At 41.5% G+C, this 14,871-nt stretch overlaps 1 protein-coding gene across 11 annotated transcripts in view; it reads left to right on the forward strand.

The window, feature by feature from the left end:
• The window catches only part of dennd1a (DENN/MADD domain containing 1A), a 536,086-nt gene that overhangs the window by 330,558 nt on the left and 190,657 nt on the right, over nt 1–14,871 (forward strand). For all 11 annotated transcript variants that reach the window (XM_069888617.1, XM_069888520.1, XM_069888538.1 and 8 more), the window contains one exon: nt 12,577–12,622. In XM_069888617.1, coding sequence (XP_069744718.1) covers nt 12,577–12,622 — 46 coding nt within the window. The remainder of the gene's footprint in view (nt 1–12,576; nt 12,623–14,871) is intronic.

Consider the following 14,871-nt stretch of genomic DNA (forward strand, 5'->3'; position numbering starts at 1 on the left):
TAAATGATCCCAGCAATCTCAAGAGCATGATATCTAAAAATGGGAATCTGCTTAAATGGTTTATTTGCAAAAACAATTAATAATATAATTATGCATTACACCCATGAACTTAAGACCTTTTCTAATTCCTGAGAAGTAGTTAATCTTACATATATAAAGAATATTGCATCAGAAATTTGACAAAAGCCAGATGTTATGTATGCAACAATACAGCCAGGACCTTCATTCCTCACTGTTAGAGAAATCTTTTACTTGCTGCTGATATCCCAGGATGAGATGGATGTTGACCAACTCGGTCATTGAATGTTGAGTGTCTCATCCTGCTTCAGGTTTTATTGTTGTGAACATAAAACCCTTGTGTCCAGTAAAAAAAATTCAAGACTTGTAAAGTGAAAATGAGTGAAACGACCGTAAATTACTTGAACAATTGCAATCAAATCAAAACATGAGAATGAATTTTGAATGGATTGTAATTGCCAGCAGGTTTAAGAGATAACTCGCATGAAATTACAAATTCAGAATCAGAATTTATTGTCATGAAGATGTCACAAAATTCAAAATGAAACCTTTTAGTTAAGGACAGCTATGAATGTAATTTGTGGCATTTTCCTGTGGAGGACAAAGGAGGTTTGTGAGTTTCAACCTAGTCCTCAGGACATCAAATAACTGCAGACTTGCCTTCCGTAAGGCAATCATACATATTCGTTTGATCAATTCAAGCAGTATTAACTTTATTCAGCATTCGTTTCCTGTCACGTTAACAATTAAGATAAAATCCACTACATATTAAAACTAGCACACAATTCCTGACTTGTCAAATTTTCAATGCTTCTGTTATATTTTGGGTGACACCTTGGTAATCAGAGTGAATGTGTAGTTATACTCATGATTCAGGGTTCTAGAAGTGCTTTTCTCTTCAATTTGAGGTCTGATCCTATCAATAAGTTCTCAGTGAATTGTGCAGGCAAGTTTTTTTAAATTGTAAATAGTTTCTTTGCCTTTTTACATTTTTAACATTAAAAGGCATGCTATTGCTGGTACAGTTTTATTAGAGGTAATGATACATTTCTGCAATTTCAAGCCCATATGTACATAGGCTCACAATCCCTTTCCTCCCATCCCTCTGCTGGATCATCTCAGATCAGCACAATGACCTCCACATCTCTTCCCTACCCATTTCTGCTCCACTAGGTGTTCTACAAATCGCAGCAAAAATCAATCTACTAAAGGAACTCAGTCAGGTGAACAGCATCAGTGGGAGGAAAAAAAGTGATCAGCATTTCGAATTAGGACTCTTAATCAAATCAATGGTGCTGTTGAACCCACTGAATTTCACCACTTCAGAAGGTTGTTTTAAATGGGACAAATTCGTGGAAAGTTGTGGAAATTGGAATGCAGGTATTTGTTTCAATGACTTGACCACGGCATGAATGAAAATGCTCCCTGTACAAATTACATACTTATTCTTCCAAAACTCTACCTCTTAATCAGTCCATTGCCCTTCTGATCTTTAATCATGAATGGGATTTTTTTCCCAAATATATTTTATTCACAATAAATTATTTACAATACAAGAAAAGCCAAGACTGTTTACATTCATTGTGTCAATCATATTGATACATTCTCATCATTGTACATTTTACATTCTTTTAATACTCTATTACCACTCTGTGGCACCATGTCGCTTCTCCCCAGCCCCCCACCCCCGCTCTGTTGGTTGAAGGGCTTCCCCTTAATCTCAGCCCCTCAGTGCCCAATAATGGAAGGACTCTAGATTGTGGTGCTTCCCGGCAGCGACCTCGCGTTTGCTGCACCAAGCCTCAGTGCGTCCCTCAGCACATACCTCTGCAGCCTGGAATGCACAAGTCAGCAGTATTGCTGAACTAACACCTCAGTATCCTGAAAGGCCAACAGGTTTCGGGCCGAGCAAAGAGCACCTTTCATTGAATTGGTGGTCTTCCAGCAGTTCTGGATTTCGGACTCAGTCTGTGTCTGTGGATTAGAGAGCTGCCATTGGGGATGAACCATGACAAATCCCCCTGTATCCTTCTCCACACATGTTTTGTGAATCTACATTTTGCAAAGAGGTGGGCATCGGTCTCCATTTCACTGCAGTATTCCTGAGGGCAGCGTGCATGGAGGGTGATGTTCCAGTTGTGCAAGAAGGATCTCACTGGGAAGCTCCTGTCACTGCCAGCCAGGCCTTGTCCTGGACTGTCTGCCCAGGGAACCACCTCAATGGATCAATTGAGTTCTCCTCTCTCAGTTTCTCCAGTATGTTCCGTGCTGGCAAAGGGCCGTTTATTTTCCCCAAAAAATAAATTTTATTCGCAAAATAAATTATATACAAGACAAAAAAGCTATTCAAGACTTGACATGCATAGTTTTAATCCTACTGAGTAAGGTATTTACAAACCCTGCTCAAAACTTTTACAGTGTCAGTCATCTCATATCGAGTAAGTTATTTAAAGTACAGGAAAAACTTCAGAAGCTTTTTACATTGTGTCATCGATGTACATTTCATGTTTAACGTTGTTGCCTTAATACTCAGTCACCACCCCTGTGGCACCTTATTGTTACTCCCCACTCTATTTTGGTTTAAGGAACTTCCCTCAGAGCCCAGTAACTGAGGTGGGGGCCCTCTAAACAGTACTCCTTCTCCACAGTGCCCTTGCGTTGGCTGCACCAAACTTCCGTGCGTCCCTCAGCATGTAGTCCTGCAGCCTGGAATGTGCCAGGTGGCAGCATTCCCTCACTGACAGTATGCTGAAAGATCAACAGGTTTCGGGCCGATCAAAGGGTGTCCTTCACCATATTGGTGGTCTTCCAACAGTTTTCGATGTCAGACTCCTAGTGTGTCTCCGGGAACAGCCCATAAATCAGGGAGTCCTCTGTCGCGCTGCTGCTGGGGATGAGCTGTGACAGAGCCCCCTCTCCGCACCCTCCTTGCAAATCTGTATTTGGCAAAGAGGTGGGCGATTGTTTCCACCTCACCACAGTTGTCCTGAGGACAGTGTGCATTGAGGGTGATGTTCTGATCATGCAGGAAAGATCTCACTGGGATGGCTCCCCTCACTGCCAGCCAGGCCAAGTCCTGGTGCTTGTTAGTGAGCCCTGTGATGAGGCATTCTGCCAGATAACCTGGATGGTCTGCTCAGGGAACCATCCCACTGGATCTATCGAGTCCTCCTCTCTCAGTTTCTGCAGGATGTTCCGTGCTGACCACTGCCTAAATGACTTGTGGTAGAAGGTGTTGTCCTGGAATAACTTTTTCATGAAAGATAGGTAGTGCGGCATAGTCCAGCTAGCTGGGACATTGCGCGGCAATGAGGCCAGGCCTATCCTTCACAACACTTGGGATGGGTAAAACTTCATCAAGTAGCAGCACTTGTGCCCTCGTACCTTGATTCTACGCACAGCTTGATGCAGCCACACACGAAGGTGGTCATCAGGGTGTGCGTCATATTACGTACACCCTTGCCCCCATTTTCCAGCTCCTTCTCACCCTGTCCATTTTAGAACTTCAAATGAATCTGAACAATGCTCTGGTGACTGCCAGGGTGCAGGTGTGGGAGATGGGCCACACCTGTACCACATAAACCAGTACTGAAAGCACCTAGCATCTGATCAAGTTTTTTCCTGTTATCAAGAGGGAGCACCATGCCCACAGTCCCAATTTTTGGTGAATCTTAGCAATCTTTTCCGACCAATTCTTAGTACGCCCCCATCCCCTCCAAACCAGTACCCCCGCACCTTCAGTTAGTCAGTTGTGACTGTGAAGGGGATGGTGGACTGGTCTAGCATTGCCTAGCTCTTCTTTTGGTTAACCCTGGTGCCTGATGTGGACTCAAATTGCCCACATATGCTAGTCAGTCTCTAGACTGATCACATAACTGAACAGAAGTCCACGATGTCATCCATGTACAGGGAGGTCTTGACCTGGGTGCCACCACTGCCTGGTCACTCCTCTTATGCCTTTGTTATTCTTGATGGATTCAGCAAAGGATTCTATGCAGCACACAAATAAGACTGGAAACAGAGGGCAGCCTTGCCTAACTCCAGACTTAATGAGGAAGCTATCTGTCTCCCACCTGTTGATTTGGACTGCACGACAGGTGTCCGTGTAGAGCAGTTTAATCCAATTCTGAAATCCATCCCCAAAGCCCATTTTGGAGAGCACATCCATCATATATGTGTGCAAAATCCTGTTGAAAGCCACCTCCTGGTCTAGGCTGACCAAGCAGGCATCCACCCCACTGTCCTGCTTGTAGGCGATGGTATCCCTGAGCAGTGAGAGGTTGTCCGATATATCGTCCTGTCCAAAACAACGCAGGTTTGGTCAGGGTGGATCACCTGTCCGAGAGCAGACTTGACTCAATTGGCGATGGCCTTGGAACGGGTTTTGGTTAGTCCACATTTAGCAATGAAATAGGTCTCTAATTCCTGATGTCTTCCTCCTCCCCTTTTTTGTAGATGAGGATGATGATTCCCTTTTTTATGGTGTTACGGGTTATATTATATTATAAATATGTCTATAAAAAGTGATAGATTGTGGGGGTTTAGTGTAGGTCACTTCACAGATACTTACATCTCATTTAAAATGCAAGAGCCTTGATGAAGCTGGACATTCAGGTACCAGTGGCTTTGCAGAGACAATGGAACTGCTTTGGAAGGAACTTCAGAAGTAGGTGCAAATGGAACAAAGAGCTGATCAATATCTTTCAAGGATTAGATTTAGAACCTTGGGAGAGGTTCTGGTTTTTACAAGCAGAGAGGAAACAAAACAGGATTCTTCTCTTAGAGAGAGAGAAGTCTGTTCCACAGTGGCAATTGAAGCTGCAGCATGGCAAGTTGGCAGGCTTGTTGAAAACCCCATTTTGAAGACAGATTGTGAGTTCTGAGTTCAGCCTGTTCACAACCCTTATAGTCCTTTCAAGAGAAAATGGTTGGCTAGAGTGTTTCTCTTGAAATAGGGGAAACAAGAGGAAATCTGTGGTGACCTTGAAGAAGAGGTTATCATTTGGAAAACCCATGATGGGGCAAGTTTCTTCGGCAAGACACTGAAGTGACTGATTGGAGGAAATCAGATTGTGTGTGTCCAACAAGTATCTCTCTGAAACCAACAAGAACCTTCCTGAGCATTGACCATTTACCTTTAAGCACCAGAGCCTGGTGAAAATTCATAAATGTTAAATTCTGTGTATAGTATAAGAATTGGCTGATACCGGTGAACATGGAGAAGTGAATGATTGGACTGCGAAGCAGAGAACTTTCCTGAATATATACACATTACATACACATGTGCTTAGAATTAGAATGGGGTTAAATTAATAATAGTAAGTTAAAGTTTGATCCTGTTTTTATGTTTAAAGAAAATTAAAAGCAACTTTTGTTTATGGAACCATTTGTCTTGGTGAATTTCTATTGCTGCTGGGCTTTTGGGTCCTCTGGGCTCATAACAAAGGAGTCTGACATGCTTCCTGCCAGGAGCATAGCATTGTATACTTTCAGCAGGTCTGGATCCACCCTGTCCCACAGAGCCATGTGCAACTCAGCTGGTAGGCCATTGCTTCTGAGAGTCCAAACATTCAAGACCTCTGTGATAGAGGACAGAAAGTTTTGGGAGGTCATTCTGTCTGTAGCCTTAGTGTCATACAAGCTGGCATAAAAGGATTTGCTGATCCTCTGAATGCCTGTCTGTAAAGATGTTGCTGAGCCGCCGTCTTCCTTAAGGCTGTGGAACATGGAGCTCCTTCTGTGAACCTTTTGGAAGAAGAAATGTGAGCACATCTCATCCTCCTCCACTGTGTGGTCTCTGGATCTGAGATGATCTTGGAAAGCTCTGAGGTGAATAGCAAGGCTTGCTGATTCTTTACCTCTCGGAGTTCCTCACTCACATCCACCCCTCAACTGCAGAAGTAAGAGTTTTTGTAGGTCAGTCTGGAGTTGGCTCAGCTCCCTCTGTCTCTGTCTTGCCCTCTGAACACCTCTTGATGTTCTCTTGATCGCTTCCCACCAGGTCACTGGGGAGTCATAGTAGGGTTTCAAAGTTCTCCAACCAGTGAACTCCTTCTTCCTCTATGTTCTCTGAGTCAGCAACTTCACGTTCAGCTTCCATGTCCCCCTGCCTGCCTTCTGGTCCTCCTCCAGGTGACAGGAAATGCAAAGGAAGCAGTGGTCAGAGAAGAACACTGGCGTGATGTTGGTTCTGACCATGACTGCCTTCGACATGAAGACAAAGTCTATTCGCGATCGGCTCGAGTCATCTGGTCTCAACCAGGTGGGATGTGGTTGTGCTCCACCTGCAGGATTGCTGAAGGCGTCACACAGCTGTACGTCATATACTGTCTCCTTTCTCATTCTAATTCTTCGTGGCTCCCTGGTCCTTTTCAGAGGGCAATTAGAAAATTAAATGTAGTTTATTTGTAAGTCAAGGAATAAAATCAACCAGATCAGGTAGGGCCAGTGAAGTAATTAGCAAGTCACTTCCTATTCCAAATCTATGGCTTAACCACATTTAAGATACTCTATGAGATTCAAATACAAGTCTCTGGATTATAGGTTCAGCCAAAGCCATTATATGACCACACTGAAAGTCCAAAACTGGACCACATTCAGAGTAAGACATTAAATACCAGTTTATAGAATTATAAGTTAAATGGAATTTTTTTTCATGCAATACTTTGATCTCCATAAGGACTAGTAATGAAGGAACTTTGCCATTTGGCTTTCATGTTCTAAACTGGTCCCTCATCTACTCTTTTGCACACTCATTCGATGTCCTGAACAGCAGAGATTTTCAATTAAAACCATTGAATTAATGATGCTTGTATATTTTTATGAGCATAGAATTTTATAACCTAAAAAGATCTATCCCCAATGTGCTTGAGAATATTTATGTTGCAAAAAACTACGTGCATGTGTACAATGTAAATGAAAACCACATGGGGCAATGAAATGTAAAATGAACAACACTCAACATCAACATATTCAGCAGTTTTTTTTTCTGAAGCTAGCAACAGATCCAACTTACACAGCAGCCTATCAGAGCCTGGTCCTACTTAGAATGAGGGTAGGAGAGAACTATCATAGGCCCTTTTTTTAAAAAAAGAAGACATTCGCTAGTTTTAGGATTACAGAATTACACAATTCAGATGCAGGCCCTTTGATCCAACTCTTCCTTGCTGACCATGTTTTCCACCTGAGTTAGCCCCATCTGCCTGCATTTGATACATATCCCTCTGAATGCTTCCTGTCCAAAACTTTTTTAAACATCATTCTTGCCACTACCACTTCCTTTGACAGCTAGCTCAATGTACTCACCACAGTCTGAGAGAAAATAGATGCCCCTCAGGCTACTTTTAAATCTTTCCCCCCTTTCTTGAAACCTAAGCCCCCTAGTTTTAGGCTCCCCCACCCTGGTTAAAAAAAAGACTGTGACCATTCACCCTTATCAATGCCTGTCATGGTTTTATATACCTCTATAAGATCCTCTCTTAGCTTCTAATGCTTCAGGGAAAAAAATCCTAACCTAATCTTCTTATAACTCAAGTCCAACATATCTGGTAACCTCCTAGTGGATGTTTTCAGCATCCTTTTCTGATTAATGACATCCTTCCAATAGCTGGGCAACCTGAGTTGCACATATTACTCCAAGCATGACCTCAGAAACAACTTGTTCAGTGGTAACATGACATCTTAACTCATGTAATTGCCCTGACAGATGAAGGCAAGTTCTTTTTCACCACCCTGTGTTGCAACTTTCATGGAACTTTGTACCTAGACCCCATGGCCTCTGTTCATATTCACATCTTGGATGATGCACTTTATGGGATGTGGAACTGAGATTCCAGTTTCTTTAAATAAGCTCACGTTTTTAGTTCAAGACGAGTTTCATGAATAGTTTATAGACAGTGCTTCAGAGTATTTTCATTCTTGACACACTTATACAGGGGCTTGAAATGAAGGTGTTCAGTTAAAGAATACGATTGAAAATAGATCTTCAAATGACGCTCAGCATGTGCCTTCATGTACAATATGAATGGAAGTATGCTTTTGATAAATTTCTGCTTTATGATACAAGAATAATTGTTCTCTTCCTTTTGACGGCTCAACTTGTCAACATCTGTAGGCTATTCTTTTGTGAGTGCTGGTGTTACTTTCACTATGTACATTTATTTCTTTTATCTACACATTCCATCCAATTTCAAGGATAGGATGTAAATCCATTTCTGGAATGCTTTGAATAAAATGAGACAAAATGCTTTTGCAACACGAATGGAAATGAAAAATGAGTGTTTGAGATTTTGCAACTGGTTCTGAAGTGCTGTGGGATTGTGGAGTCCTTAAACTCCAAGCACCTTCTTCAACTCCACTGGCTTTATGCAGTTGGCACTGAATATTTTCCAATTCCTGATAGGTTAAGATAGTACTTGCAATACTGTATTACCATGTTTTTTTTTGAGATTTGATGTGCTGTAAATATTGTGTTTTCTGTATGAAAATGACAAAAGTGTGCTTGAAATCTGAATCACTGCAATGCTCTTACAGTGCCAGAAACCCATGTTCAAAACCGGTGCTGTTTGTATGTTCTCTCTGGGGGCTCTGGTTTCCTTCCACCCTCCAAAACTTACAGGATTGGTAGGTTGATTGGATGTAATTGAGCAGCACGGGATTCACAGGCCAGATGGGCCATCTACTGTGGTGCATCGTTAACATTAAAAATTTTTAAAATAAAATAGAAAGTGCTGGAAATATTCAGGAGGCTGTGGAGGTGAACAGTATTGATGGTTCAGACTGACGTCTTTCATGCAAAACCAGCACCTATGGGGATTGGTAGATGCCAGATTTTCCACGCTTACGTTTACCACGCCCTAACTAAAATACATGCTTTAAAAATAAATAATTGAAAAGTCAAAAATATTATACCGTACTTACACTGAACAAACTTCACTTGCATGAATATACAAACCTTAAAACTTACTTTATTTCAGTCACTTTCTTTGAAAACATTTAACTGTTGCCGCATCTGTAGGTTCCTCCCCCTCCATGGAGCCGCCTGAAAGACAAACAATAATGTTATAGGTAATTAAACCCTTCCCCTACCCCCCCCCAAATTTACAGATAAAGTCTCTTGGCCGGAGGGAACTCTTAATAAGCAGGGATAAGAAGACAGTTTAAGAGAGTCACCCCATTGGTGAGCAGCATCAGCCACCTCTTCATCCTGGGCAATGCCACTGCTGTTTCACACAACTTTATTCAAACAGCTGTTATGAGCAAAGCATGACCAAGGTACTCTGCAGGCTGAATATTTGCTCCCATCTTCACCAAAGGTTTATATGTTGCTTCAGAGAACATTTAATTTACAATTTTAAACTTCTGTATTTTTACCTATTATTTTATTCTTATTTATTTATTTAAAAATTATTTTCCTAACTTTTTTTTGCCAGTTACTTTGAGGCTGCTGGTGGCTTGAATTCCAGATACCAGAGGTTTTTACTGGATATTGGAATTCGTGCAACAAAGGTTTCTGAAGGTTGACTGGGAAAGCATTAGAGGCTCAGAGGGAATCTTATGGGTGATTTCAACTTCCCTAATATTGACTGGCACCTCCTGACTGCAAGAGGGATGGATGGAGCTGAATTTGTCAGGTGTGTTCAAGAACGATTCTTGACACAGGATGTGGACTGGCTGACAAGAGGAGAGGCTATACTGGATTTGGTTCTGGGGAAGGAACCTGGTCAGGTGGTGGACCTCTCGGTGGGGGAGCATTTTGGTGAGAGTGATGACAACTCCCTTAGCTTCAGCATAGCTGTAGAAAAGGATAAAAACAGACAAAATGGGAACGTTCTTAATAGAGAAAGGGCTAATTATGAAGGGATAAAGCAGGAACTAGCAAGAGTAAATTGAAAACAGATGTTCAAGGGTGAAAGTACATGTGGAGGAAGTTTAGGGAGCACTTGTACTGGGTTCAGGATAGGTTTGTCCTACTGGGACAAGGAAAAGTTGGCAGGAAAAGGGAACCATAGGTGATGAAACAGATGAGGCAACTAGTGAAAAGGAAGAAGGAAGCATATGTTGGATATAGGAAGCAGGAAACAGGAAGGGCTAATGAGAAGTATGTGGTGGCCAGGAAGGAGCTTAAGAAAGGACTTAGGAGAACTTGAAGGGGGCATGAGAAGGCCTTGGCATGTAGGATTAAGGAGGATCCCAAGGCATTCTATGCATAGGAGAAGAACAGGAGTATGACAAGAATAAAAGTGGGGCTGCTAAAGGATAAAGGAGGCAACATGTGCCTGGAGTCACAGGAGGTTGGGGAGCTCCTAAATTAATACTTTGCATCAGTATTTACAAGGATCTTGATCAGGGTGAGGTCAGAATAGAACAGGCCTTTGTGCTGGAGAATGTGGAAATTAAGGAAGAGGAAGTGTTGAATCGTCTTAAAAACATGAAGATTGATAAGTCCCCAGTGCTGAACGTGATATACCCCAGATTGTTGTGGAGATAGGAGAAGAGATAGCTGGGGCAACAGCTGTGATCTTTCAGTCCTCTTTGGCCACAGGGGAGGCCGGAGGATTGGAAAATAGCAAATGTAGTACCCCTTTTTTAAAATGGTAATCTGGAGAATTCCTGGGAATTATAGACTGATGAGTCTTATGTCAGTGGTGAGCAAACTATTGGAGAGGATTCTTAAAGATAGGATCTAAGCATTTGGAGAAGTACAGTCTACTCAAGGATAGTCAGCATGGCTTTGTGAAGGGAAGGTGGTGCCTCATGAGCCTAATTGAGTTTTGTGAGGAGGTAACAAAAGCAGTTGATGAGGGTAGAGCAGTAGATGTAGCCTATTTTAGTAAGGTATTTAACAAAGTTCCCCATGAGAGACTCGTCCAGAAAGTCTTGAGGTATGGGATCAATGGAATCATGGCTGTGTTGATTAAAAAGAATTGACTTGTAGGAAGAAAGCAGAGAGTAGTAGTGGAAGGAAAGTATTCTACCTGAAGGTCGGTGACTACTGCAAGTATCTGTTCTGGGACCCCCTGCTCTTAATTATGTTTATAAATGACCTGGATGAAGAGGCAGAAGGATGGGTCAGTAAGTTTGCAGATGACACAAAAGTTGTTGTGGACAGAGCTGAAGATTGTCAAAGGTTTCAAGAGGATATAGACAGGATGCAGAGATGGGCAGAAAAGTGGCAGAAGGAGTTACATCCGAATAAGTGTGAGGTGATGCATTTTGGAAGGACAAACCAGAAGGCTGAGTACAGGTTAATGGTCAGTTACTTAGGAGTGTGGATGAACAGAGGGACCTTGGGTCCATACATCCCTCAAGGTCACTGCATTGGTTGATAGGATAGTTAAGATGGCCTTTGGGATGCTGGGCTTCATTAATAAGGGGATTGAGTTCAAGAGTAGAGAGGTCATATTGCAATTCTACAAATCTCTGGTAAGACCACATTTAGAGTATTGTGTTCATTTCTGGTCACCTCATTATAGGAAGGATGTGGAACCTATGGAGAGGGTGCAGAGGAGATGTAGCAGGATGTTACCTCGATTGGAAGACAAGTCTAATGAGGCAAGATTAGCAGAGCTGGGACCTTTCTCTTTGGAGCGTAGAAGGATGGGAGGAGAGTTAACAGAGGTCTACAAGATTATGAGAGGCATAGATAGGGTGGACAGCCAGTACCTGTTTCCCAGGGCAGGATCAGCAAACACCAGAGGACATAGTGAAGGGAGGTAGGTTTATGGGAGATAATAGGGGTAGTTTTTTACACATGGAGTTGTGGATGCCTTGCCAGGGATGATGGTGGAGGCTGAAACATTAGGGGCATTTAAGAGACTCTTAAACAGGAAAAGTGGAGGGTTAAGGGGTAGGGAAGATTTAGTACTTTATTTAGGAATATATGGGTCACAACAACATTGAGGGTCAAAGGGCCTGTACCGTTCTATGTTCTATGCAGAGTAGGCCATTCAGCCTTCTTACTGCTTTGCCATTCAATTTACTGTTTGACCATGGGTTTTGGGCCAACGAGATGAGGATTGGTGGGAATGTGGATCCTGCTGAATTGACCAGAGGGTTTCTGATGTGCTCGCCCTGTTTCAGCTTCTGTTTCTTTGTCTCTGATTTTCTAACCTCGGCTTCAGTGCAAAATTCATGATGGCAAAGAGTCAGCTCTTCCATGACCTGATTTTTTTTTGTCTCCATAGACTTCAGTGAAAATGTAAAGAGAAAGGAATAATGTGTGAAACAGACTTCTGATTTTATTTTGGCCTTGTCTGCTGCATAAGTCAAATTCTGCTCCCAATGACGTTAACTGTAATTTGAAATATGGAATGGTTGAGTGAACTCTCTCCACTGTTTAAATGCAAAGTAATTGTGGCTTCAAAAGATCTGTACAGCAATTAAGAGAATTTTTCATTAAATTGCTGGTAATCTGTGTATGCATCTAAATTTCACATTTTAAGATTTGATGTAACTTGCTTTGTTCCATCATATAATTGTTATCTGGTGTTTACAATGGGCATGTAAAGGCAAATGGAGTTGCAAGATTAACTTGGATTCTTTTTGGATTCTTTGTAGTGCACCAATGCCCTATCTCATAGGAGTGCATTCAAGTTTAATGGAGGTATGTTAATTCATTGTTTATAATTGTAAATTCATCAATTTCCTAACTCCTTTAAATGTTTATGATATATTATTTCTATTTATTGTATTGAAACAGTATTTTAATTTACAATTTGTGTAAGTTGCAAAAATTTCTTTAATGGGTCTGAATTTACTGTGGTCAGTGTGTCCTTAACCTTTATATATAATCTTTTGGTCCTGTGTTCCCAAGCCATCCTGAGCCCCTAAGGTGAAGTACGACCTGGAGTCGGGGTCTTGTGTGCTGTGAAGATGCCATATTGGAGTACCAAAACAAGCCTGGTCCAAGAAACAACTGAGGAAAAAAAAATTAACAAATTGTAAAACTAGTTACAATTATTTAGTAACTGAAAACACAAGAACATTTATAAAAAAAAATTCAAAGAATGAAAATTCAAAATTAAAAAAAACATATGTTACTGTTATGAGTTATATTATGGGTTATGGATAAATGTGTCTTTAAAAGAGATAGGTTGTGGGGGTTTTGTGTAGGTCACTCCACAAACAGAATAACACTTCACAAAAGGCATCTCATTTAAAATGCAAGGGCTTTGCTGAAGCAATGAAGAATGCTGATCTATTGTGTATGGGCAATAAAGTCCAGGCTCAGAAGTACTGATAAGATCTTTTAAAGACGGGGTTTGGAGCCTTGGGAGAGGTTTTTGGTTTTTACAAGCAGAGAGAAGAAAAAATAAATAGCATTCTTCTCTCAGAGAGAGAGAGAGAGAGAGAGAAGTCAGTTCTACAATAGCAGGCTGCAAAATAGCAAACTGGCAGGCTTGTTGAAAGATCCCATTTTGAAGACAGGTTGTGAGTTCTGAGTTCAGCGTGTTTAAAACCCTTGTAGTCCCTACAAGAGGAAATGGCTGGCTAGAGTGTTTCTTCTGAAATAGGGGAAACAAGAGGAACTCTGTGGTGACCTCTAAAAAGAGGTTATCATTTGGAAAACCCATGATGGGGCAAGTTTCTTCGACAAGACACTGAAGTGACTGATCAGAGGAAATCAGTTTGTGTGTGTCCAATGAGCAACAAATATCTCTCTGAAACCAACAAGAACCTTCCTGAGTGGTAACCATTTAACTTTAAGCACCAGAGCCTGGTGAAGATTCATAAAAGTTAAATTCAGTGCACAGAATTGCCTGATACCGGTGAACTTGGAGAAGTGAGAAGTGAATGATTGGACTGTGAAACAGAGAACTTTCCTGAACATATACACATTACATACACATGCACTTAGAACTAGAAGGGGGTTAATAGTAGTAAATTAAAGTTTGATCCTGTTATTATGTTTAAAGAAAATTAAAAGCAACTTTTGTTTAAGTAACCATTTGTCTTGGTGAATTTCTATTGCTGCTGAGTTTTGGAGTCCTCTGGGCTCATAACATTATTTAATATTTACCTTTTATTCCTTACAACCATCCCTCTTTGTTCAAATGAATGGATGAGGTGTTCCCATGCCAGGTATCACCTGACGCATCAGCAGCAGTGAGATTCACCAGTTTTTTGCGCAGGAGAATTGTTTCTAGTTTCCTTTTTAACTGCTGAACTCCATGAGAAGCATACTTGTGAAATTGAGTGCTTGTGAAATTGCCAGTGAGGGCGTTTGTGAAATTGGTGAAGAGAGCAGCTGTGAAATTGTCGGTAAGCAGAGTGGTTGAGAAATTGTCGCTGAGTTGTTGTGAAGTTGTCAATGAGGACTTGTGTAATCATCATTGAGTGGTTGTAAAATCGATGGTGAGTGTGAAATTGTTGGTGAGTGGTTGTAAAATCATCTGGGGAGTTTTAGAACATAGAACACTACACCACAGTATCGGCCCTCCAGCACTCGATGTTGTGCTGACCTATATATTCCTACCAAAAAAAACCCAAACCCTCCTTACCTCATAACGCTCTAAATTTTCCTTTCATCCATGTGCCTATCTAGGAACCTCTTAAATCCCCCAAATGATCCAGCCTCCACCACCACCCTAAGCAAAGCATTCCAGGCACGCACGCACGCACACACTCTCTCTCCCTCTCTCTCTGTTATATATATATATATATATATATATATATATATATTAACATACCCCTGATGTCTCATCTGAAGTTACCTCCCTTCACTTTGTCCAGATATCCTCTGGTATTGCTACTCCCACCCTGGGAAAAAGGTGCTGATTGTCTACCTTATCTATGCCTCTCTGAATCTTGTAGACCTGTATTAAGTCACTTCTCATCTTTCAATGCTCCAGA

Source organism: Narcine bancroftii, chromosome 1, assembly GCF_036971445.1.
Source record: "Narcine bancroftii isolate sNarBan1 chromosome 1, sNarBan1.hap1, whole genome shotgun sequence".
In the NCBI taxonomy this organism is placed as follows: Eukaryota; Metazoa; Chordata; class Chondrichthyes; order Torpediniformes; family Narcinidae; genus Narcine; species Narcine bancroftii.